The sequence below is a fragment of the Cephus cinctus genome, unplaced genomic scaffold, assembly GCF_000341935.2.
Source record: "Cephus cinctus unplaced genomic scaffold, Ccin1 Ccin1_scaffold0330, whole genome shotgun sequence".
Lineage (NCBI taxonomy): Eukaryota > Metazoa > Arthropoda > Insecta > Hymenoptera > Cephidae > Cephus > Cephus cinctus.
Genome location: NW_014333027.1, coordinates 1136608 through 1160884, shown reverse-complemented (window position 1 = coordinate 1160884; position 24277 = coordinate 1136608). Strand labels below are relative to the sequence as shown.

The following is a 24277-nucleotide window of genomic DNA, read 5'->3' as shown; positions in this document are numbered from 1 at the left end:
TCATCCAGAGGCCACATTGGACAACGCTCACTAATCAACATTTAGAGATTCTCCTTTTGTGCCTGATTGGCTAACGAAATCCACCTTGGGGGAAAAGATTGATAGATTGGTTTACCACGCGAATGATACGTGGCTTGTTTCACAGTCTTCCCTTGCTCGTTTCTTAGATAAAAACTAAGACACTAAGATTTCGACGATAATTCTCTCTCATCGATCTCTTTTCAAAGATAATTAGATAGAAATTCAGGGTACTGCTTAATTGGATTGACAAGCGATTGGAAAAGAAAGGACTGAGCTGATTCGTCATTTATAAATAATCGGATTAAAGCGGATACTACACAGAGTTATCCACGTCAATAATAATGTTAGGAAAATTCATATTGAGATGATAAGACATTTGTTGAAGTTTTGAAAGAATCTAGTTAATGATGCCAATCGAGGAGCTATTTTGTAGTAAAGATTTCTCTTTTTGGTGCTATTATGTATTAGAATTAATATTAAGCGCATGCATCTTTCTTCTATAGGGAACTAAATGCTTTGCATTTTTTATACAATTTTATTATCAAATAAAAAGTGATTTACGCGGAACTTTGCACGGTTCTCATATGCATAATTTCTAGTTTACTGGAAAGGTATACTCAAAATAATAGCACTTGAAATAATAGTACAATTAAATTTTGATAATTACATAAATGCACCAAAAAGAAAGTAAGTCGTTGCACATCGAGCGCTATGAAATCATTGACAATTTTCTTCCTGCCTCATTGTCCTACATACTTCATTAGAAATTTGAATATTTAAAATATTTAGATAGAATCTGAACCACATGGATCATACGGTAAATCTAAAAGACAAGTAAAAGAAGTTTTAAAAGTTTTTCCTAGGTAAAAAATCTATTTACAACTATGAGCAAAATTTACTTCGCATATTAGGAACAGGCAACATTTTTAAATGACATAATAGTAACAGTAGCACAGTCTAATTTATCAGTTATCGTCGATATGTCCAAATCTCCTTAATTAGTTAAAAGTTTTTAAAATGAGATTTTGATCGGTATATTCACTTAACAGTGGCTAGTGCAAGTGACAAACGTACACGTATTTATCCCTAGCAATTGATCCTTATTTATTAAATCATTTAAAAAATCATTTTCATCGCGACACGATTTCGCCATGATCATCTCATATTACATAAATAGTAATTATATCGAGCACGAATATAGTCACGCTGGCTGATCGTTCGCTCGTTCATTGTCGTGAATCGCGCAGAATTTATTGCCACAAGCTTTTATACCGCCAGTATAGTGTTTTAGGTAATATCTTACATGTATAGATTTTTCCAACCCCGCTCTGTGTATAAGTGTACCTAGCCCCCAAGATACTAATTCCTACATCACAATCAAAAAGCCACGATTATCACGAAAACAGGATATGAGAGGAAAGGTACCAATGAGAATATTTAGAATTTCGCACAAACATTAATAACGTCATTTCACGAAAATAGCCATTAGATAGGGAACAAAATACAAATTGCTTGTCCACACAATAGAGGTGCTTTTTAATCAAAATTTCATTATCGCTAAATTTTACTTAATTGTTAATCAAATCCAAAATGGGCAAGAAAACTCAATGATTTGAAATATTCGATATCGCCAAGATAAATCAGGTACACGTTCCTTTATCGAAGAATATGTGGCGATATCGAGGTAACGAAATCAATAATTAATTAGTAAGTGTCTGTCAATAACATTAAATCGATATTTATTATAAACCTTGTCGCGGATACTGATTAATCATTGTATCGGTTATACAACTAGGAACATTTTTTGAAAAATTTCTACATAAAGGAAATCGAGCGCCCGTGTGGCTGTCTAACGAATTTCGATATTACTTATTGTTAATAGCGTATAGAAAATGAATTTGAATTTAACAATAATCTCAAAGCTGCATACAGCCGAACGATTCTAATAGAAGGTGATGCATTAAACAGAATCACGATTCATATTGCTGCAGTTAATGAAATTTAATCTGCGTTATTGAAATAAAAAAATGGAATCTGCATCCGATGATGTTGCACAGGCAAAACGAGAGTTATCTCCCACCTTGCCAGTGTGCCATCCACGTAGAACAGATTCAGTAATTTATCTAATTCAATTCTAAAGTCAACAATGAACGTCAGCTACAGAGTGTTTCATAATTCATCAATATTGTGGATCGTATTACGATTTCCAATGGTCGCGGTCGAGCATATATAGGCAGATATAAACTTTACTACTATATAAACTTTATAGTATAACATACAAGTTCTGCCTATCATTATGGTTAATCGCGACCATTCAGTTTGTAAATGTATTCGTAACCGTACACATACTATACCTAATATACGAGGAATACACACACGTAGATACGATACAGTACAATCAACATAATGTACATATACAAACATTCATTACCTAATCAAGATGTTTGGACATTTACAAATTGATTCGACGTCAGCGAGTCATTAGGTCCTCTTTCTCTACTCGATGCAATACGAGTACAATAGTTTCATTTTTTAAAATACGTCTAATGATCGCGGGTCTACCGGCAATTTCCTATAACTGAGCCGTAGCCCACAGCTGCTGCCTGCACTGCACTGCGCTATGTACAGCACACACTATTCTTAGCGATTGTGGTGTCATTCTTGGTTAGAGCTTTCTGAACAAAAAATACCTATCTATTAAATCAGTTATTCATCCATTTGAAAATAATATAAGTAAATAGCCTTCATTGACTATAAATTAATATTGCTATTTAAAACTTGCTCAAGCAATATACTAATTTCGTCGAAGCAGCATAATGACCGTTACAAAAATATTAAATATATAAAATTATCCGTCACAAGTAAATAGAGTAATTCTGGATTCTGTATATTGTGAATTACGTTTTCTCTCTACTGTCAATCATTTTAATTGACATTCAAAGCCTGTTGTAGATACAAAATACTAAGAGTGAAGATTGCCTGAAACAAAATTGCCCTCAGTGCTTTTTTTTATTAAAGACTCTAACCACGAATTACACCATTTTGCATTATAACTCCGTTTGTCTTTTCCTCATTTGCCAATTTTGATATTTACATCTCTGACTGTTCGATGTTACTTTCATGATTAATTATTTGGCTCTAATGTGTCACGGTAGTACGGACAAACATGTCTCGCGCCGAATAATAGAGCTTGCAATTGCTAAGAAAAAAAAAAGGTATCGTCGCATTAGAGCCCAGTAAACAGATACATATATTCTTCTATCGATGGAGCACAAATGCTTGTGTATGTATATTTATGTTGTAACTAGATATCCATTATATTGTATATCATCTCTCTTACGAAGCACCTGCGGCGAATCACCCTGCAAATTAAAAAAAATTAAAATCAAGTTTGGTCGTTCGGTTAAAAGAAATATAATAATGCAAATGCGCTTAACAAAAACAAAAAAGAAACAATTTCTTGCGGAAGATTCGTTGCAGCTGTACGTCACACGTGTGTGTGTTTGCGGTGTCGCCAAGGTATACGTATGTGGCGTAGTTGTGCGTACGCAAAGCGTGCATGAGGGTGTGATGCGTGTGCGTAGAGGACAGCTGGAAATCGTCCCCAGGAACAGCGGCGGAAGTCGTCCAGTCAGTACCGTGAGTGCAGGCGGAAGTCTTGGCCGTGGAAATCGAGGACTTCATCTGCAGCACCACCAGAGTTCGCTGTCAGCACTTCACATGGCTGCAAATCACAGTAACACAGTCGATAGGCGGCGATCCAGTCTCAGGGTAACGTACCATCTCAGTATAGAAACCTCATCCGTGCACGACACATCGGGATTAGAGGTTATGCCGGTTTTATCACCGGTGTATAATACGTCATTACTCGTGACACAGAGAAACAGTCACGTGCACCGATCACAGTCCTGACATTCCATAAAATTGCTATACTTTCCAATAGTTCGTGAGTGCTCGTTTATTATGTCATATAAAAATATTAATTTGACGTTTAACTCAGGAATAGTCGCGCGATTTTGTTCTACATTTGAAAAGCGTTGAGTTGGGTTGTCACAGATGCCCCATTTGCGTACTCCCGGGTTAAAGGCACTCACGAACTTGCTTTATCCTATTTGTGTTTATTTGCGGGTTCGTTGCCTATAAATCTTTCCTCTGAACTAACACCAGCATGACTGCATGAATATATTGCTCGCTATTGGTGCTTTTCCCTTACCTTTATTAATAAATCCACTCGAATCCTCGTTCTTCCACGCGAATTCTCGTGACAGACATAGACACAGCGATGCTGTGAGCTATGGGCTTAATTGACCTAACATTAATCATTGTCCGTGCATCCTATGGATTGGCGCAGACCTGCAGCCTTCTTTACTTGAAAAAGGTTCGGTATAATGGTTTTTCCTTATTACACGTTTTACACGATGCCGCGAAAACCTAGAGTTCACGGCATCCATCTTTATGCTAAATTTCGCGAAGATTAATTAATAATGTCAGAGTTGTTCAATACGAAAAGCTAAATGATCCAGCATGAAGTCTTGAATTCTTGATTCTCGTGACAATTTGCTCCATTGTGATTGACATTTGGTAAATAAAAATATTTTAAATATCGCGCCAGACAACATGAGAGTTTATGAATTCAAAAATACAAATATTACATTATTCTACACGTAAGATTGAAAAATAAAGTTTCAGCATACCCAATTATTACACATGCTCATTGAAACTGTCTTTTTTTCTCTTCGTTCCACCGGATATTAACGTCATTCTTCGATAAATCTTTCTCAATCTATCGTTCTCTTTTTGAATGCAGACACGCGCAATATTCGCCGAACCGTTCCTAAAGTCAATCAGTGCAAAAAATATTTGTAGATTATCTGAAGGGTAACGCCAATAAATATACGAGTGTAACGGATTGATTAGAAAGGGGAAAAAAAATTAAATAAGAAATGCAAAGTGAAACAAAAAGGAACAACGAATTCGATGGACCGTTAGGTAAATTCTTTCGTAACTCGAAGTGGCTCGAACGAGATGCTGTTTAAAAAGGTGAAAAGACTGATCGATAATGAGCCTAAAGTTACGTAAAATCTAGAAGTAATTAGACGACGAACGAGTACATTGCAACCCCGTTCATTCCCAATCAACTATTTATTAAAAACGTAGCTATATATGTATATTAATAATAATTAAACAAACAGACACTTTATAACACACTGTATATGTACATACACGGATAAAACTTCCCTACTGTATGTAATATAAATTATTCGTCCTAAGTCTTGTATCATTAGCGACATACGCATCTACATATTATAGGTATACATAACATATATTCTTCATATAAGCGTATCGCATAAACGATATTGAATATTATCTACATTACTAAATTACTACCAAGCAGTCTTGTATTTAATGAACGACACTGCACGCTGCAATTATGTAAATATAACATGTGACTTCAATATGGACGGAGGGTGGGTTCTTAAACTTACCTGTTTCGCCCTTAACAGTTGTCGTGGAGGAGTTCTCAGGTATGCGACTATATTAAACGTAAGATTCATAACGCATAGGCAACACCCTGTTCCCACCGTGTTACCTTTTATTGGTTGATGCTCTCCCTATACTTATTATTTTGCTATACATCAACTCGTGACCATTAAATTTATTATTTAACAATTCAATCAACATTGATAACAGCAGGTATCTCTTTAATGAACCGAAAAAAAAAAAAATTATTTTCTACAGATTTTCATGTATATCAGAATCGTCCATAACATCAACCCTCAACGTAGTTCAAGAACTGATATGATCATTTTTTTTTGTAGTGGCTTGATGTAGAGAATTTGTTATTGATGCAATTGTTCAAATATTTGAATATTCGTTTTTTCATGTTTTGTAACATTTTCTAAAACTTTTCAGGGGTCGCTGAGCCGCGCCTTTGGTCTTCGTCCAAGAAGCGAAAAGGCGTCACCGTCCTCTTCATCGGATACCGGAAGCTTGGCAAGTCAGTGCCAGTATATGAGCAGCGTTCGCAGTAACTCACCGCCGCCGCCTCAGTTACCGCCGCGTCCAGCAGCCAATAAGAGACATCGACGTGTCAAGAGCATTGGTGACATAGAGTATATGAGCACTGCAGCTGTGAGCACACCTGTCTGACAAGAGGATAGGGCCCATCATGGGGGGCCCTATCGCAGTCTCAGCGAACGTGGATACTCGTCCTCTCATTCATCTCAATACGGCTCTTATTCCGGTTACAGTAATCTTAGCGGTGATTATTATCAATATCGCTCGCCTGGCAATTATTATCAACTGCAGAGCGGTTATTATTCGCCGCAGAACACGGAACTGCCGTTTCCAGGAGTACAGAGATACGGAAGTCTCGCTGAGGAAGCTTGGCAGTCTACGAAGGAGGACGCAGCCATTGCTAAAATCAACTCGAGAACCTATTTAGCATAATTTTAGTAATTTCTTTTATAATTTATATCATGCCGAACTTCCTACACTCCGTGTATACTTAGCTTGTATGTATTTTCGAGTATTCGTTTGTTCGTTGTCGACTTGCGAAACTCTGTGAACAATACATTCCGTTAGATGCTGACAGACAGACGAGAGTCTCATGACAATTATTCATCATTGGATTTTTCTTATCGTTATGGCAGATGTATTGCCAAGTCATTTTTATTATTAATTGAAGCAAGTAATTGAGGAAATTTATTTTTGTTTTATTGTCTATTTGTAATTGGTCAGATTTTATTCTGATATCTCTGTTCGCTCTCTGTATACAGTGTTTTTCTTAGGGGACTTATAAATTATGAATTTTAGGAATACTATGTGCGGTATTAAGTTGGGACCTTAGCGTCAAGAAATTTTTAATTGTATTAGATCTTGAAGAAAAGATTGGGTAAAAACGTTTAACAGTTTATACTTTTTAGATGCCATGGTATCTAACCCAAGAAGTCTTTGTCCGATACGGTTCAGCCTAACGTAAAGGGCAATTATTTTTCGGCTTTTAATTGCTAAAACGTGTATTTTTAAACGTGCTCATATCATGGACAAACATTTTTATAGTCGTAGCGACTGTCGAGCTGAGAAACATATTAAGGATTTATTGCCGTGGTAAAAAATTGCCGGAAATTAATCTTGGGATGCACTTGTGGTGGATTTATTGGATTGCATTCATTAAAAACGTAGATGCCATTTATTATAATTTATTATACCTGCTTGAATCGGGTCTGTACGAACGGTTTTCAGCTTGTTGTCAGATAATAAGCTTCTTTTGTTCATACACCAATTAAAATATGTTTAATGAATAAAAGATGAACGTCGATAGATAATAATGAACGATACTATGGAAAAACGCACAGCTGCTACTCCTATTCCATAAAAATTTAAAAACCAAATACAATCGACTTTAACGAATGATGATATGCGAAGCGAATATAATTGATAATTTTGTAAATAATATTTAACTCGATATTTATTCTGTAATGATTAATTTGTCAATATTTATACGTATTTACTCGAATTTCATTAGTTCGATTATAATGATCTGGACCACTTATGCGGAATGCCGAAATAGTATTATCACCATTTTACAAAGTAAATGGTAGGATTAATACGCAAAGTATTGTATTTTCATGTACCTAAGTAATTTATTTTAATAAATTAATTTAGGTTTAACTTATTTATTCAAGCATCGAACTGATAATTTACATTTTTTACGTCCAATTATTGACGACGTAGCTTATACAATTATCCTCATGGACAGTCATCCCATATAATTCATTTGAGTGTGTCAAATCATAATGAAGCGCGCAACCAGATATTTCAAAAAACGACAATGTAAATGTGCTCAGTACAGAATGTACATATATATATTTGTGTGAGCTGTATCAAATAATAATTGAGAAAATAAACTAATTTCCTTCACCCGAACGTCGATTCATTGGAGGACCTATGTAATATATAATATAAAATATACATAAAAACAATTAGTATTTTTTATTTCAAAAAGAATAATCATTAAATTTTTAACTTTAATAAGAATTTGTTTCGTCTATTGCCTGCTTTTTAATACTTTCATTAATTGACATTAACATATAAATTAAAAGAATCAATTACCGTCGAGAAGTTAGCGTCAAAAGATAAAAACGTATGTTTTTGATGTCTAAAAAATTGTTAGAAAAATATAAAATATCTTATGTTTTCTTAATTGCTTCGCTGCTATTATACAATGATTCAAAAATATCCGTCCGGGAACTGTCTTCAGCCACTCCCTTCCCCTCACCTCACTTGTGGAGTCCTGCGCGACGAATTTGCGCGCACAAATTTGGACAACTTACAGTACTTTTTACAAGATGCAATAATATTTAGTAACATTCGGAAAGCTTTATTCAATGTTTCGAATTTTCAACATTTCTTTGCAACTGATTTTTTCCTTCTTCTCGTCGATTATCCAGCTATTCGTGAATGGCAAAGGTTTGAATATTTGTTCTACTAGTAGCGGCAGAGATGAGTAGGGAGATTGCTAATGCGGCGATTTTCATGGTCCAAGTTTTATTTCGGTGTCGACGCGCCACCTGACGAGTGGACGTTTCTGCATTATTGAGATATACAAGGTGTCCCAAAATTACCTGACCAACGGGGTATGGCGGTGTTCGGGAGGCACCACTGAACGCGAAAATGACCTTCCCACTGTTATTATACAATGATTCAAAAATATTCATTAAAACAGAAAAATATTTTTTTTATTGCTATACCATCATTTCTCCCGTTGAAAAAAATTGTTGAAGAAATGTATACAGGGTGTCTCAAAATTACCTGATCAACGGGGTATAACGGTGTTCGGGAGGCACCACTGATCACGAAAATGACCTTCCTTTTGTCCGGAAGGTCATAGTTTTTAAATGGGAGCAGGTGAAAGTTGACCAATCAGAGCGAGGCGTCACGAGAAACGTAGGCACCTACGAACTCTGAGTTTTCTTCCCTCGCTTTTGTTTCTCGGTGGCTTGTTTCTTGTTTCTTGTTTCCAATAGGCATGTCTTCGGCTGACGTCATCCTGCCCGAAGCCACCGAGAAACAAAAGCTAGGGAAGAAAACTCAGAGTTCGTAGGTGCCTACGTTTCTCGTGACGCCTCGCTCTGATTGGTCAACTTTCACCTGCTCCCATTTAAAAACTATGACCTTCCGGACAAAAGGAAGGTCATTTTCGTGATCAGTGGTGCCTCCCGAACACCGTTATACCCCGTTGATCAGGTAATTTTGAGACACCCTGTATACATTTCTTCAACAATTTTTTTCAACGGGAGAAATGATGGTATAGCAATAAAAAAAATATTTTTCTGTTTTAATGAATATTTTTGAATCATTGTATAATAACAGTGGAGCAATTAGAAAAAACTAATGAGCATTTAAGGAGCTATTTTTTAAGCATTAATGACATTAATTTTTATCTTTTGACGATAGCTTCCCGACGGTTATTCGATTCCCAAGGGAAATAATAGTTTCTCTTATGAGATTCGTATTTGAATAGATGTATGCTAATGGTAGAAATGACTTTCGTAGATGGCAGCACAGGAAAATAATGACCTGAATGACGTTTCTTGAGACACGTGTCACAAGAACGTCCACAGAGGCAGTTACGCGCAAGCGCATTCCGGTGTATGTCGACGTTTTCCAATTTTCGACTACAGAAGCGGTACTTCGTTTCGTTAGTGTCTGATCGTAATTAAACAGTGCAACTTGGTAGAACTATATATTATGTCTGGAAAATCGAAAGCATTCACCAAAGAAGAAGAGCTTCTTCTTCAGGATTTCTCACGAAACGTTTCAACGAAGTCATCTGCGCTTTTCTACGGCAATGCTTTCATCGTATCGGCGATTCCCATCTGTGAGTACACCATATGACAATATACTTAATACACATAAATTTGTATGATAGACTGATAGTTTAAAGTGAGAAAATATTGAAGTTTTGACTTTTTTATTCGATGTTTATGTCAGCATGTTGAATTTTATTATTTGGTATAGTTATAATGTACTTTGTTGAAACTAACCTATTATTGTATCAGGATAAGGAGTAGTTGGTACTACAAGAATAACTTTTAATAAACTTGTTTACAGGGCTCTTCTGGAGAATTCATCTGATTGATTTGTACTCCAGTTTAATATCCTTTGTTTTGGTCACTGTCGCCAGTACATACCTTGTTGCACTAGCTTATAAAAATACCAAGTTTGTTCTAAAACATAAGGTGTGTATAAGTTCAATGTGCATTTTTGGTTTTACGTTGGATTGATTTCTGTGGCGACTAATGCATATTTAATATTTCCATAGATTGCTGTGAAAAGGGAAGATGCTGTCACGAGGGAAATGACCCGTAAATTAGCTGAGGATAAGAAAATGAGCAAAAAGGAAAAAGATGAGAGGTATTATAATCTTAAAAATTGTGTAATTGTATTAAGATCAATTTTTAGGAAATTTCAGACTTATAAAATGTTTCATTGTCTAGGATTTTATGGAAGAAGAATGAAGTTGCAGATTATGAGGCAACAACCTTTGCCATCTTCTACAATAATGCAGTGTTCTTGGCTCTTGTCATCCTCTCTTCGTTTTATATACTGAAAACATTCACACCTGCAGTAAATTATATTCTATCTGTAGGAACAGCTAGTGCCCTGTTAGCACTTCTGTCAACTGGTTCTCAGTAATTTGATTCCACATAAAAGTCATTATGACAATTCCTAATACAATTGTTAATTTGTTTCATGAGATTCTGTAAGTGTTTGGAAACATCTTTTGATATGAGTGAGTGTGTGAGATTGACAAATACAATCTTATTTATAATACCTTGATCTTAATAATAAGTATATTGTTTTCCTACTATTATCACAATTATTTCATTTTTGAACTGCACAAAACAGGCAGATTCATATTTGCACTGAGGCCAATATAAACATAATGAATAATAACAGTCAATTGTCAATGACACGAATCATAAAAAAAAGATATTCAACTAAAAACCATTTATTAACAAGGTAATTGCACAAAAGTGTCACTTGATAGATTTTGAGAAAGTGATTATAATCGAAAGTGGAAGATAGAACTTCTGAAATGGAACTTTATTTATTTTTTGTCTTATATACAGAATTCTCTGACAACGTATATTGATCTTGAAATATCTACTGTAATTGTAGTAATTATCTGTTATTTTGCATTGTATGTACACGCATTGGATATACACAAGGAGAAAAGGTAAAGAAAGTAAAGCATAACTCCTTTAATAAATTGAACACGGACGATTTAATGTTCATCTGATATAATAGCCTATTTTACATAGCCTTGTTATAACTTTCTATAGAGAATAAATTACGATAACGTTGTATCAACGTTATCAGACTCAATACTCTTTTTCAAGGAAACCACTTGAATGATAGTGTAATTAACCAATCGATCCGTTTCAAATTTTTAAAAATAATCTAATCGTCAGAATGTGCGTACGATTGCCCCTCGTTTTTCGAATAATTTAAAGATCACCTGTCGTGGAACCTTATGGGGTCCTACCAATTTTCCCATTTCACATGAACACCGCACTGCACTCGTGATTTTACATAAGTGATAGATTTCTCTCAACGTTTTCATGGAAATGAAAAGTCTAGGATATACATTGAAAGATAATGTAAGATTTCTTCTTTGAATAATTCGACTTAAGGTCATCTTAAGCGAGTGGGTTACGGAACTTCTCGCCAGCGAACTTGGCTGCTGCACCTAGCTCCTCCTCGATACGGAGAATCTGATTGTACTTGGCCAATCTCTCGGAACGACAGGGTGCACCAGTCTTAATTTGTCCGGTTGACAGACCAACGACCAGGTCAGCGATAAAAGTGTCTTCTGTCTCGCCGGAACGATGGGACACCATGGTGCCCCAGCCGTTGCTTTTCGCCAGTTTGTGAGCGTTAATAGATTCGGTTACGCTACCGATTTGGTTGACCTTCAAGAGAAGACAGTTGCAAGCCTTCTTCTCAATAGCTGTCTTGATCCTGTGATATATTAGAACAGTGAAATATCGATAACGGAATTTATTGAGAATTTAATTAACGATAATTTACCTTTCGGGATTGGTTACAGTTAAATCGTCACCAACGATTTGGATTGGGGTTGCTGCTGTCAAGGCAGTCCAGGAGTCCCAACCATCCTGGTCGAACGGATCCTCAATGGAGACAATAGGGAATTCCTTGACGAATTCAAGGTAGAGGTTTTTCAGCGCATCAGGCTCTAAATAAGTAGCGGGATCGGATTTCTCATTTTTGAAATCGAGATCGTACTTTCCATTCTTGTGGAATTCAGATGCAGCAACGTCCATGCCGATTTTAATCTTGCCCTCATATCCGGCAGTCTATATATACGTTTTTATAGGTAGTTAATTAATTTCAAAAGGTTGATAAATGCAATGTTGAATATAAAATTTTACCTTGATAGCCTCAATAATAAGGTTCAAGGCTTCTTTGTTCTCAAGAATGTTTGGAGCGAAACCACCCTCATCTCCTACAGCAGTAGCATCAAGACCAAACTTCTTCTTGATACCAGCCTTCAAGTAGTGGTAGACTTCGCTACCCATTCTCATAGCTTCAGTGAAATTTGGGGCACCAGTAGGTAAAATCATGAATTCTTGCATGGCAAGCTTGTTTCCAGCATGGGATCCACCATTAATTACATTAAAAGCAGGAACTGGAAGGACGATGTCAGTGTTGCCAGCAAGTTCTGCAATGTACCTAAAAATCACATCCAAAATGAAATTGCTTGCATTGGATATGTCAGTAGTAATTAAAAAATAAATACATACTTGTAAAGAGGAACTCCCTTCTTGGCAGCACCAGCCTTGCACACTGCCAAAGAGACACCCAAAATGGCATTAGCGCCAAGCTTAGACTTGTTAGGTGTTCCATCAAGTTTCAACAGAAAGTTGTCAATGTCAACCTGCTGTGTAACTTCCAAGTTAGCTTTAAGTAGCTCAGGAGCAATGATGGAATTGATATTGCCTACAGCCGTAAATACAGACTTTCCATGATATTTGGACTTGTCATTATCACGAAGTTCCAAAGCCTCATGAACACCAGTGGAAGCACCAGAGGGTACAGCAGCACGGAAGAGTCCGTTCTCAGTTATAAGATCAACCTAAGCATAATAAAACAAAAGGAACATCAAACAACCCTTTGCACAAACATAACACACCATCAATAATCGAAGTACTAACCTCCACAGTGGGATTACCACGAGAGTCATAGATCTGACGTGCCTTGATGCTTTTAATAGGCATTGTGTATACACTATAGTGTTTGATTAGGTATCTGTAAAAAAGGTCAACGTTATGTAAAAAATCATAGATGCTCTAGAAATAGCAGCAAAACTATTAAGCACACTAATAAAAATAATATAACACTTGTGCAAGTGCCAAGATGTTGCATAATTCTTAATAAAATAATTCTCATATAAACTCTTAGAGATAAAAAGCCGGTAATGAGTTGTCAAAAGCCGGCATGAATTGTTCTTATAAATTATTATATCATCTGACCTTGACAAGGTCACGAAGTGAAACGATCCGCCCAATTGAATGTAAATGAATTTTGTCTCAACCGAATAAAATCTCTAATAACGGATCCATAAGAAACCGTGAATATAATCACGTACAATGCTGATCCTATGGCGGAATTTCGACGAAGTATAACACTTCCGGTCCGAAATCCTAGCATCTCTCTCGATTTTCTATGCCACTGTACCACAATCAGCACCCAGTATGAAAAATAACACCGGAATAGAATCGTACGCGTTACAGAAAACGGATCAGAAGCGGAAATACGGGTCCGAAATCGCTTGATACGGAAATACCGGTATAAAATTTCGTGAAATACTTGCTCACCTCAAGATGTACGTCGATCCGCTGGAAAGGTTCGGAGTAGACTGAAGTAATTATGACCTAGTGGTGACCTCCAAGCATATATTGAAGAGGCCTTATATCGATCGTGGCTCCCTCGACTGAACGCGTCCATGTTGATACAGAAGTCAAATTCAATTCGCATATCTATTAATTTTATCCTGTTTATCAACTAGTACATTTTAGAAAAAATTTAATATACCGAGTTTGTGTAATTATCATAATTAAGTCAATGACCCTGACTCAAATGACAACATCTATCGTTCGATGGGATAGTAGAATTCTTTAGATCTATTGTTAGCATATGTGGATAATGTTACTGTGCGTATGATAACATGGTTTTGAATTTATAACACTATGATGTGTTGTGAGATGGAAGTAGCGTGTAGTTTGTTGTTCAGCTGGAAAAACTGCACAGAAGATACACACTGTATGATGTTCAAATTCGCAAGGTTATACCTAAAGTTAGCCCGTTAGATTGATTCCAAACGTAAAACCACCGAAAGTGACGGATTTACCGTGAATAATCCTATACAGGGTTATTCAGTAGAAACGCACCACCTGAAGTTAGCCCGTCCATTTGATTTCCATTGATGGTAGAACCATGTTCAGGTAGTGCGTTTCTACCAAATAACTCTATATATATAAATATATATATATATGTGTGTGTTATGTGTTTTTAAGTAAATAAATTGTTTTAAGGCATATTAGAATTATTTTTATAAAACGGCATATTTTTTTAAGTGAACAAAGTACAAAGGAAAACTATGAATTCGTGCAACATTATTTATTTTATTAAAAATCATAACATTAGAGACAATAATTATACAATATATATATCATCCATATGTATAATGTTTGATTATTCATATCGCTTTCTCAATATTCGATAATTTATTTTGTGTGTATTACATAACAACAGATGAAATACTACGTATAAATACATTGCAGTAAGAACGTCATCAACTATTTTTATATCTCATATCGTTACGACACGCGGGATTTCGTTGTAGTCAAAGTTAGTTTAGCTTATTAAAATTAAACTTCGTACGTGTATAATCTACATTGGCGATTAAACATGGGCATTGAAATGACCAAATATTTAATTAAATTCCGTGCGAATCAATGAATAGATATAAAGTCTATTCTGCAGTAAGTCGTAACAAGTGAAGATCGTAATCCATTTCTACAAGCCAATCGGAACATAAAAAATATGTCTGATTAGCTCATAAAAACCACTTACGATTTATTGTAGAACAGACATAGAAAGACCGCAATACGAGAAAACGTGACAACACAATTCATCGTGCATAACATAATTACAGCAATAATAATAATATTATCAAACAGATCAATTCAACCATTCAAATTTACAGTGATTCGAAGGCTCCAGTATTACAACTGTTTGTAACAATAAATATCCTTAGTGGCACATGTTCCTTTTTGACATCCTTGAGTTGCCTTTTAAAGATGACTAAAATTCATAAATTTTATTATTCAATGTCCTTTGGCTGACACCTTTTTGGGATCGCAAAAAAAAGTTAGCAAAAAATTAACAAATAGTTATCTTTTTGGGATACGCAGAAAGCAATTTGGGAAGGAGGCATTAGATATTCATTTTTCAAATACAAAAGATGACTTTTGTGATACCAAAAATCTACTGATATTTTTCGGATATCTTTAAGGACATCAATAAGTTGACTTTGTGCCACTTGGGTACTTAAAAAAAAATAATAAGTCACCGATTTACAATCTTTCGCGATTCTTGTTCGTTCACTCCATTCTTATGTATTTCGGTCGTCTAGTTGCTTATCTATCCATGAATTTTCAGCCGAGAGGAATTTTGTACAAGACATTAAGTAACGAATATATAAGACGTTATTATAGAGCATTTTCTTGTTATAAATAATATATACGGGGGACTTATTATATTATACAAAAAGAAAATGGAGACGTGTCCAACGGCGATTACACTTTTGTGTTAAGTACATCGAGGTCCTATACAGAGAAATTACTTTCGACTTGTTGGCAAAGGTATAATTGTGTTCTGTCGCACACGTTAAAAGTTTCAGCTGCATTTTTCGTATGGACACAGAAAATAGGGCTTTCTTGCTTAGAACGAGATACTTCTCTCATACAAGATTAACTCACGTCTAACGTAGCGTCGGATAAAAATAAAGATGAACGTAATAAAAAACCCCCAAAAAAATACTAAGAAAAAATAAATTAAAATCAACCATACAAAATCATATGGACGGGTTTTAAATTTCGGATGACGCGTTAAACTTGAGTTATCCTATATGTGTTTTGTGTGTGCGCATACATATATATGTGTATACATATAACAATGGCCACATATTAATATATCGCCTTGTATGAAAAATATTACAAGTGTAAATTCTAATAGGAAATTACGCGAAGAACTTATTGTATTAGATTTATTATATTAGATATTATATAATAGGGGGATAAGTTATTCATATAAAAAAAAAAATGAAAACGGTTAACTTATATCCTACTGTATTGCTGTTGGCAGACAAATTCTAGGAAGCAGCTTGACGATGTCACCTTTACACAAGTTATTAGTTCTACAGGAATAGCGCAAGACACAGCAAGAAGATACGCATAAGAGATTAGATCTTTCTAAGCGTTGCTTTTTTAGTTCATCTAGTCTCCGTGTGTACAATAGGGGGGCGCTTCGTGTCTTGATCGGCCAAACGTAGCCTCTCTAAGGTATTTTTATGCATCTTTCTCCTGTACGCATAACGAATAACTTTTCAAGGTAAAAAAATTTACTTCTGAGACACCTTTTTGTTGGTGCGACTCAGATAAGATTAACGTAATGCATCCCGAGAATCGATAAGTTAGGGAGAAAAGATATCTGATAGATTTGTGAAAATTTTAACACGATTAAGTTATTTAGTGGTAAGAACTAGGTATTACGTTGTTACCTAGACATTTTGAAAGTGAAGAAGAATCGCAACAATTGTTACAAAACTTACGTTTCTCCAATTTCTACCAGTCACGTTCTACTAGACGTGCAAAAGATGTTGCAGCTAATAATCTATAATGTGAGCAATTAATTCAAATGAAAAATTATTTTAATCTTTTAGAGAGCACGCGTGTCTCAATTGTTTCTTTAATTCGCGTTTTTTCGCAAAATTATCGAATCCCAACCACGAGTGTATTACGAAGGACATTCTAACGGATGTTCAATTGAACTAACGTGTTAGCAAAAAATCTTTACCGAGCGTGATATCACAACGTTGAGATTCGCACGGGATAATTGGAAAAATCTTACCATCGTCGAACGCAATCGATTTGTTTTCGACGCGATAGTAAATAAAATTACAATAAATGAAAGACATGACTAAACTATCTGGGAAAAATTCGATAACAGTATTACGTCTGGTTTACATGACACTGATTTTAATTATTCGATCGATTAATTGAACGCGAATGTCTAATTTGTGGTAATTTCTTTTTTCTTTCTGGTATTTGTGATAATTTCTTTTTTAATTTTCAATCACAAGACCCATATTACTATCTTTCGTTCCTTTTCTCATTGAACCGCCTATCGGCACGTACGATTGACGTTTACTTACAGAATGACAATTATTGGACATTAGAAATATTATAATTTTGTACATTTTAGCGCATGATGACAAGAGGAATATGTACGTAAATAGTCCAGTTAGTGACGTAATGGAAGACATATTAGATTCACGGGTTAAAATAATCACCGGATACTCGATTACTGAATCTAATACTGAACTTACTAGGATCTGAATAATTATAGTATAACTGATCGGTATGATTATATTCGCCGGATGCTGAAGTCACCGGATCAAAAAAAAACCAACAAGATAAACGTCAATCATACAAAAAGATCAAATATCAATTACAAACGCATCTTCAAAACACAGCTACTTATTAATATTAATTGTAATCGGTAGCTAAGCATCAAATTGCTTTATTCGTATGGATCTTTGACCGTTTCAAATAATTGACTCTGTACACTTCATTCGTTTTACAAGTCATCTCGATCGTGCATATTCAGTCGCTACAACGCAGGGTATTTACATATAATGGGAAGTTTCAAACCGACAATTATTTTCATGCGAAATGGACGTTAGCACAGATTATTTTGACAAGTGTCAGAGGATTGATGTGCGTCACAATCGATGTACTTTGTCTATTCACTACGGTAATATCCCTCGTGCCGCCAAGGGGTGTCAAATTTGAAAATAGGAAAAGATGATAGTCCGAGCTCACTCTTAACCGATATCAAACGAGAATTGTTTTCTCCATTATTTTTTTCACGCGTATAAAATCGCCAACCCTTAATATGTATAAACGGGCGGCATCACTTACTACACACAAACACACGACAAGCGACTATGCTAGCATTACGATTCTTTTTTTTCTTTTTCGTTTTTACTAAACGTAATATATCATAATATCAAAAGCGATATTCTAAAAGAGTGAATAAACGTAATAATGAAAAAACGCTGTTACGGGGCTAAATAAGTATAGAAAAGCTCCATAGTTCTTCTATAAATTTTGATTTTAAATTGCCAACTTTCAGTAAATCGTTTACCAGTTATCAATGATTAATGATGAAGACTCCGTGAGCAGAAAATTTAAATTGCATCTTCGGGTGACTCGATGTCGTCAGCCGTGGTATTTTGACGGCATTCGTATACGTATGCACTGACAGAAAGATCGTCGTCTACTCGTATACACTTGTAGCTCGAGTCAAGGCATTCGCAGCTGAAAGGAAAAATAAATACAATTGAAATAAAATAAATTGTCTCTCCTACCAATTTATAAATAGCATTCGTTAAAGATACGGACACTGTACAATAAAATTATCAAAATGATTCACAATTTATTTCGATGCTTCAACGCATAAAGCTTGTACGTTCAACTTACGTATTTTTCATGAAATACTCAATTCTTCGGGTAAACGGGACGTAGACTGCCCAGCCACATGGTGTGTTGTAACATATCCTGTGATCCGCAGCACTACTTTTTTTATCTTTAGAACTCGTGTCACGGGCCATACGTTGCAATTGGTAGGAAAGATCCTGCATCAAGAAAAAAATAGAGTGAAATTATTACTAACCCAATTACAACAGTATCAGACGTATTCGTGACACTGAATAATTTTTAAGCGACGGTTTTCCTTAAATTTTTTATATTCAATTCATTTGTAACTTCCCCACTGCTCCTATTTGTTCTTATCAACGTGATGCTCGCGTATTGGCACACTAAATACGTTATAACAGGGTCAGGGTATCATTGGCTTAAAATAATGAAAAAAAAAACTTTTCTACCGATATACCGTTGGGGAGTTTTATCATATACGTGCGTATCTTGCCGCAATGACCTGTAGTAATTATTCAATGATTTTACAAAAATATCACTAGAGAACTGCTCGTTGTATGGATAACGAATCCAGTGCTGTTGGGCTTTTGCGTCATAAAAATCAATGCTCTTATCAATTTTTTTAGCCTTTGCAAATTCTACAACATTTATAAGCGTTCGCGCCAAATATTCAGATCAGCGAAAAACAATTGAATTAACATTTTAAGAATGTTATGATGCGTGAATGACCATAATACTTAAGAACGAGGTAAATCGAATGTTTGTTACCGAAGACGGTGAGCAAACTATCCTACTCTACAAGCTATTGGTTCTAGGCCTTTGGTATGATGGTTTAGTTAGAAATAAATCCGAGAATTGAAATATTGGCTATATATTTACACTTAAGTGATTCTGTATTTAAAAAAAAAGACTATCTTCAACTTGGAACGTTACAGTTTGCCTGGAGCAAATTTACTTCTGCGATAGGCGAAGGATCGTAGTGGACCGAAATGCCGACGCATCTTATTCTTTTAGGTTAATTACGAAGGGTAGGGATTTTGGAATTTTTAGCCTATAGGATTGATAGGAAGGATATTTTGAGTGGGAATTGTCAAAATGGCGAATCTAGAGCCGAGAGGTTAGTAGTAGTAAAAAAAATTGGCCAAAATGCAATTTTGACTTCAGCAGGACGAAGAAAGGATAATAAATCGATTTAGAGGGTTGGAGAATAGAAAGTTGGTTTTTCCCAATGGCGGCAATCCGTACGTTCGACCTATACTAACGGGATGGTGAAGGACAGTTGGAACAATTCATTTCAGCTTATACTACTATAAAAATTAAAAATAATTAGCTTGGGATTAAACGTTACCGTTCTAGGTACGCAACAGGGAACAACGGAAGGTGGTAAGGTTAAGAGCTAGAGAGGGGAAGGAGAGAAAGAGAGAGAGAGAGAGAGCAAAAAGATTTATTTAAGAGAGTGAGTACTGCTCTCAATGAGAAGCATGCGGTGAGTGTGTCACAGTAGTAGAACGAATGAGTAATAAGAGTCCAAGCATGAATGTAGCCGAGTTCATGAATGAAAACTTGCAGCGAATCGCATGACTGCAAATGACCGTATCAAACCAGTTTGTGTCGGCTCTAAGATAATTAGTACAGCTCGCATATTGAAAACTTGGATTTTCCACGATTCTTCAATATAATAGAATTACCGCAGATAAAGCTGTTTCGTATAAAGGGTATCTTCGCAAATTAAAATTACGACAGCGAGTCCGTAGATGTGATAGAAACCAGGTAATGACGGTAGACATAGAAATGCACAACGAATATTAATGGGGGTACGGATCTCCCGCTTAACCTTATTTTGTAACGGACGAAGTTGACAAAGAAATTAACTGCAATTCACTTATCATTTCTACGAATATGACAACACAATCTCATTATGTGAAGTGACACACTCTAAACAGTTGATAACACACAATGTATTTGATTGATTACTGTACGCGTCTTATATTTCAAAATCCGTCCAACGGTCAACATCGTAACGAACGTAAAACGAAGTCAAGTTTAGTACCGAATAAAATGACGTTTTAAAGTGTAATTAGTTCTCAAAATTCACAAGACTCATTTCCACGTATAAAAATTAATAGCGAAATGGAGTTACTGTTAAAACTTTAATAAAAATATGTCTCTTACCTTCGTACCGATTGAAGCCGTGTCCGTCAATGCCGTATACCACATTGCGCCAATAAAGGCGACAATTAACAAGCGAATCATTACGGTCATTTTCCTTCCGTTCAAGATTCTCTTTCCGATCGGATCGGTCGCGAAAGAGTGTTAATGCAACGATTCGTGACACAATCAAAAGATTGAATCCTCCTCCAACGTTTTTTCACGGCGTTCAATGAGAACTGTGTACAGTTTTTAAAACGACGGTGCAGACTTCTCTTACCAACGGACTCAAAACAATACTTTACTGATCGGAATATGATTTTTAACAAGAGCTTGTTGCAAGGCAACTTGATTCACTCTACGTTCTTAGGACGATGGAATATTATGTACTGGTTCGACCTTATACATAGACCGTCTTCGCGTATAGAGTGAGGACGCTTTCGAGGCGTCGAGGGTTTATATAGGTTGGGCTAGCTGGTACCGCCGGGTGGGGGTAAGACTAAGCTAGAAGTTATAATAACAAGTAATAAGTCGAACTTAAGTCATGATTTGAGCATCGTATCATTGCCTGGGGAACATTGTGTACCGTGATAGGACAATGTGGTAATTTAACGTCCCAGAGAAAAGGGAAAATTTTATATATCATTTATTCTAAGACAAGTGCGTGCCGTATTATATTTTCTCTACATGCTATTCGTTCTGCTCGTGCAAATTTTTAAAACATTATATTCTTTTTTTTCCTTGTGCTTCGAGATAAATTTATTTTTTCACATCAAACCAATTCTTATGCTTCGAAGCTCTATGTTTTCAGTGCGAAGGGTGCCTGGGAGAATAAGTTTTTTAATAGCATCTAATTTATTGTTTGTAAGAGGGAATATTTAAAGTCATAGCCTAATCACGTGTACAGTTTAAAAGTATACTATCGACAAGTACACTAGACATTTTCTTCGTAATATTGACAGATTTGATTACTTTTTGGAAGGTCTTATCTTTATTATAGTGAAATATAGTAATGGACATCGGTAAATACGGCGAAGTGCAGCTATCAATATTGATGCGCATATTTATAATATTACCTAGAATGCTTAACGAAATTGAAAACCCAGCATTTTACTGTCGAGGAAATTAAAAAAAAACCATTCTGAGCCATGAAAAAAAGTTTTGACAATGCAAAATCCGTATTGATATATTTTCCAAAATTTTAATAATGTTATAAAGATCAAAAGTGATACTATAACTGAATTTCAATAAACGAAGAATACCTGTTGCTCAGCCCTCCACGAGGCTATGTCATTTAGTAATTTGAAATAGTCTTCATATGATTTTTATCCAACGGAAAATGTTCACACGTGGATCCAATTCAATTCACAATTGTACAACGAACTATTGATAGGGACTTCGTGGAATGAAACTTTCCGTTCGGTAATTCGTTGTATTACTTACGGTTGATCTTGTATATCTATCTGACGCTGAACCTTGGTTTAATATAAACATGATAGCGACATTAGGTTCAACATGTAGAGAGGAAATGGTTGCATTAAACATTTCTACTTGAGACGAAGACGAAAAGTTGAGAATAAATTTATGAATTGCAGCGTCTTTTTTAAGAAATTCAGTCATTTATGAAGGATTCTTAATTACAATACAAGCAATTTGGCTATTTGAGAGAAATTCATCCCGTTACGAAACGAGGATGAGGAAAGTGTTAAAATATTTGTGAACGACTTCTCTTGTAACGTTCCCAGCATCCAGTGTCACGAAAAAAAATAGCTTGCTTTTTTAAAACGAGGACGACCGTCAATCCTACAAAGAAAACGTAACGACCGGTACGATTTGTACGTGCATATTTTTTCATGAATTTTTTAAACCCTTTTTGCATTAATGCAATAGAGGGATGACCAAGGTGATTTTGGGGTGGATAATATTTTATAAAAAATCATCAACGTCCTAATTTTTTATTTTGACGAATTTAAGGAAACAATCGATAAATCGAAATATTATCCTTGACAATTGTAGAAAAGCATGTGCCGTTGCATCCTCCGTATTACGGTTACGTGTAGACAAATATTTGCCACGTATCGTCCAAATATTTGTTGAAGTTGCGCCGTGAGAAACGAAGACGGTCCAAGGCGAATCTTCACGAAGCTACGAAGAATTTACAAGTAACTGCGTATTCCGTATGTTCAGCCATTTCGAAATTGTGTATCTTCACTCGGCACGATTGGCAATTCAAGGAATTGCATTATCTCGATCGCTCTTCAATTCTCCTTGAGACTCCTTGAGACGAATCTTCGACCATTCCGTGCATTGTATATATCTATATATTTCATAAAATTTCCCCAGTACGATTTCCTACGAAATTTCGATTTTCCTTGGCGAAACTATGAGAATTTTTTTAAATTCGAAACCAACGTATACACACGATATAGCACACTGTCATCTATATTTAGTATTGTATTTTTTTTTTTAGTGTCTTCTATTATTTATTTCAACCAGCTGTCAGATGCAGCCCACGGGATATTATACTCGTATAAATGTACTTCATAATAATCTACAAATTTATTTTTCTGATAAAATCATGATTTTTTATGTTTATTGAATTCTGTTGGATTTATACCGACAAACAGATCAGTGCATGACAGAATATCAATGCACTTGATTGTGGCTGATGTTGGACGAAGCTTAAAAAGTCAAGAGACGCCTACTTCATTTTAGTCGGTTGATAGATAAACAGAAGATGAGTCAGAATACATACATAGAGGCTTGACGGAGGCCCGTCTCTCTTCCAGCCAATGGCGTCGCTTCGTTGCCGTGACGTAGGGTCGCCTCATACCGTCACCTTCTTTCACGTACGTACAGACATATGTACATTTTAACAACGCGGTTAGAGTTCACGGGGCCACATGCCGCCAAATGCCTTCGATAAACGAACGAGATAAACTATTGAAATACGCACTTGCCAGTAGCTTTTGTTTATATGCCATGCTAACGCGAATTGTATATAGGACATTTTTTTTCGTATGTCTGATACTGATCACGAATCTGTGATTTTTCCTCATGATCTACTTCCGCGAGTTATTCGTAATTGCGCAGTTCTCAATATTTACTTCACCACGTCTTTCGAAAAGATTTACTTTTTATGGAGGTTATTCGGGACGAACGTACCGACTGAAGTTAGTCCGTCTATTCGATTTCTCGTATAGAGCCAACAGTTGATGCATATATCGTAAGTGACTCTGTATGACGAATCAAGATTTTACTACTGCAACGAGAGTGACGAACCGAATGACAATTAA

At 35.7% G+C, this 24277-nt stretch overlaps 4 protein-coding genes across 20 annotated transcripts in view; 2 read left to right on the top strand and 2 right to left on the bottom strand.

Moving 5' to 3' along the window:
• LOC107266683 (kazrin) overlaps positions 1-7944 on the top strand; it is a 42276-nt gene extending 34332 nt beyond the window's left edge. For 13 of the 16 annotated variants that reach the window (XM_025083945.1, XM_025083944.1, XM_025083943.1 and 10 more), the window contains 3 exons: positions 3606-3792; positions 5526-5546; positions 5935-7944. In XM_025083945.1, the coding sequence (XP_024939713.1) occupies positions 3606-3792; positions 5526-5546; positions 5935-6171 (445 nt within the window). In that variant the 3' untranslated portion in view covers positions 6172-7944. Of the gene's footprint in view, positions 1-3605; positions 4400-5525; positions 5547-5934 lie in introns of all 16 variants that reach the window. The other 3 variants (XR_003059400.1, XM_015737418.2, XM_025083948.1) reach the window with 3 other exon arrangements.
• Positions 7945-9658: 1714 nt separating this feature from the next.
• On the top strand, positions 9659-10895 carry LOC107266682 (translocon-associated protein subunit gamma). Its single transcript, XM_015737414.2, has 4 exons — positions 9659-9904; positions 10138-10265; positions 10349-10440; positions 10524-10895. The coding sequence occupies exons 1-4, from the start codon at positions 9775-9777 to the stop codon at positions 10720-10722; spliced, it is 549 nt and encodes a 182-aa protein (XP_015592900.1). The 5' UTR covers positions 9659-9774; the 3' UTR covers positions 10723-10895.
• A 400-nt stretch (positions 10896-11295) lies between these two features.
• Positions 11296-14052, bottom strand: LOC107266681 (enolase). Of its 2 annotated transcripts, none has more exons than XM_015737413.2 (6): positions 13929-14052; positions 13266-13359; positions 12855-13186; positions 12483-12783; positions 12121-12407; positions 11296-12051 (listed from the first exon to the last, which is right to left on the bottom strand). In XM_015737413.2, the coding sequence occupies exons 2-6, from the start codon at positions 13326-13328 to the stop codon at positions 11730-11732; spliced, it is 1305 nt and encodes a 434-aa protein (XP_015592899.1). In that variant the 5' UTR covers positions 13329-13359; positions 13929-14052; the 3' UTR covers positions 11296-11729. The 2 variants fall into 2 exon arrangements, with proteins under 2 accessions (XP_015592899.1, XP_024939702.1); XM_025083934.1 differs by lacking the exon at positions 13929-14052 and adding an exon at positions 13700-13720.
• A 663-nt stretch (positions 14053-14715) lies between these two features.
• LOC107266946 lies at positions 14716-21415 on the bottom strand. The gene is made up of 3 exons (XM_015738018.2): positions 21006-21415; positions 18879-19033; positions 14716-18716 (listed from the first exon to the last, which is right to left on the bottom strand). Exons 1-3 carry the CDS (start codon positions 21093-21095, stop codon positions 18587-18589), a joined length of 375 nt encoding a protein of 124 aa, XP_015593504.1. The 5' UTR covers positions 21096-21415; the 3' UTR covers positions 14716-18586.
• Positions 21416-24277: the final 2862 nt, after the last annotated feature.